General features: G+C 50.2%; 1 protein-coding gene across 2 annotated transcripts in view; it reads left to right on the top strand.

The window, feature by feature from the left end:
• Positions 1-116: 116 nt before the first annotated feature.
• Positions 117-2,263, top strand: part of LOC101993419 (cytochrome b-245 chaperone 1) — a 12,302-nt gene continuing 10,155 nt past the window's right edge. Inside the window, exons 1-2 of one of the 2 annotated variants that reach the window (XM_013347646.2) lie at positions 117-387; positions 1,099-1,219. In XM_013347646.2, coding sequence (XP_013203100.1) covers positions 1,135-1,219 — 85 coding nt within the window. In that variant the 5' untranslated portion in view covers positions 117-387; positions 1,099-1,134. The other variant, XM_005350913.3, reaches the window with a different exon arrangement.

Raw genomic sequence — 2,263 nt, 5'->3', positions numbered from 1 at the left:
CGGAAGAGCAGATGCCCTACATTAGGTATTGCCTTGAGGTATCCTCTTGTGTCTTTTTGGGTTGATTCGGAGCCTCGGACCACAACAAAATATGAATGAATTCCGATCCACTCTTCAGGCTCTACGACCACACCCACGCGCTGCACGGACACCGCCAGGAGTGACGTCATTCTTTGTAGGCCCCAGGTTAAATTCAGGCGCCCTGTGACCGGCCCTCCCTCCTGCACAAGGTCCCGCCCCATGAGTGCCCAAACCGAGACACAACTCCGAAATGCATAATCAGTCTCCACCCCTAGGAAGTCCCTACCCGGTTCTTAGCCCGGAAGTCCGCGGGACAGAAGTCCGGAAGTTCGAGAGACAGTTCCCTAGTCCCCTTCCGCTAATTCGGTACGCACCCCTCGGTTCCCACGCAAGTGTGTGTCCCGAGGCGTTCTGGTTCCGATCGGCTGTGTTTCCCGTTTTCATGATCGTGCCCTGCGCGGGTCATTGCTTGCGGACCTGGATTGGGCACAGGGCAGGTTGAACAAACCGGGCGTGTGCACTCCGGAGGAGGAGCGAGCGGAACGGCCGCTTGTGGAGCTTGTTGGTAACTGAGGCCAGAGGGAGGCGAGTTGTGTGCCTAACTAGAATTCTTGAGGATGTAGGTGGGGTACGAAGCTTGATAGCACCCGAGTATCCAAGGAGCCACTCACAACTGGGGCTTGGGGTGTTGTCTCCAGGGGTCTTGGCCGCAGCGTCCCATTAATTCGGATGCATTTGGGCCATTGTTAGTATGATAGTAGAAACACTGGCACTTTCAGTTCCCCTTCTTGGAAGGAAGAGGAGTTTCTGGAAGACTCAATTAAGGTGCCGGAAGCCTGAGAGCTGCTGGGGGCTAACAGCACAATTTCAAAACGAGGGTTCAGTCAAGGAAAGAATTCTCAGATGGGACTGTGGTTTGGAAGTGAGACCAGGCCTCACTTTCTGGGCTGTGGAGTCCCTGTGCCCATACATAATTGTGGGCTGAGATGGTCTCATGGAGAAAGGAGTTTAGGGTCTACTGTGGACTTTCCCCTGGCCGCCTGTAAGAGTGGGTGAGGTGCTGTGTGTCTTTCCCAGCCGAGTCTGCTGTGAAGTGAAGCCCAGGTTCCAGGGATGTACATGCAGGTGGAGACACGAACCAGCACCCGCCTCCATCTGAAGAGGGCTCCAGGCATCCGGTCTTGGTCCCTGCTGGTCGGTAAGGCTTCTCAGTGTTTCCCAACTCAAATCTTAAAAGTGATATAAACAATCTCTTTGTATTTTATTAAAAGTTCTTCTTAATACAAGACCTGATAGAGCATGTTTCATTAACCTTGGTGTGCCTTTCAGAGGACATGCAAGGTCCCCTTGCATGCTGGGCAAGCTCTCTTAACACTGAGATGTATTCCAGCCTATCTGCGCTCTCTCTCTTTCCTGAACACCCAGTGTAGTCACCGGCTGACTAAAGACTCTACTTCTATGTCCAAGCAGTCTTCTCTTGGTAGATGTTGTAGGTGGATACCCTACAACACTAGGACAGGAAGGACTAAATAGAAAGGTCCTATCACAAGCAAACAAAAACAAAGAGGTTGTGGCAGGAGTGTAATGGTCTGTCCTGTCCCTTTAAGAGACAAGCCCCACTCCTCAGCACTTCTCATCCCCGCCCACTACCCTAAACATCTCCACCACTGAGCTTCCCTTCCCTCCCCCTAGTCTCTCTTTTCCTATAAGACCCAGTCATTGTGACTAGGCACTCTCTTGGCCTCTTGATTCTCTCTGCCCTGGGGGTCTTCTTTTGTCTCCCACTCTCGCTCTGCCCCTCTCTCTTTCACTCATGGCTCAGTCTGTTCTGCTGGCCATGCTCACTATGGCCTCTGTTAGATGCCTCTGGTTGTGCTTTCCCTTACATCTATAATAAAAACACCAAATTTCATTTGTTTTACATCTTTTGTTTGATCGACTTCAGGTAATCCATGTTTCCCATGCTGTACTAGTGTAATGTCTTAATTATTTCCTTAAAATTCCAGATGCAACCAGGTGGTAGTGGCACACACCTTAAGTCCCAGCACTGGAGAGGCAGAGGGAGGATTTCCCAGTTCACCCTGTAACCTGGCACTTGTGATTTTTGTGTTTAAATACTTGCTTCAGTAAGCATGTGGGATCACGGTTCTGTGGCCCTGATCTATCAACCCCCTTCTTATCCCCCTTCGTTTGTGCTGCCCTATATTCAATTTTTAAAAAGATTTATTTATTTATTTATTTA

Source organism: Microtus ochrogaster, chromosome 7 (genome assembly GCF_000317375.1).
Source record: "Microtus ochrogaster isolate Prairie Vole_2 chromosome 7, MicOch1.0, whole genome shotgun sequence".
Taxonomy (NCBI): domain Eukaryota; kingdom Metazoa; phylum Chordata; class Mammalia; order Rodentia; family Cricetidae; genus Microtus; species Microtus ochrogaster.
The sequence above is the reverse complement of the archived record's forward strand: the minus strand, read 5'-3'. Positions and strand labels throughout refer to the sequence as shown.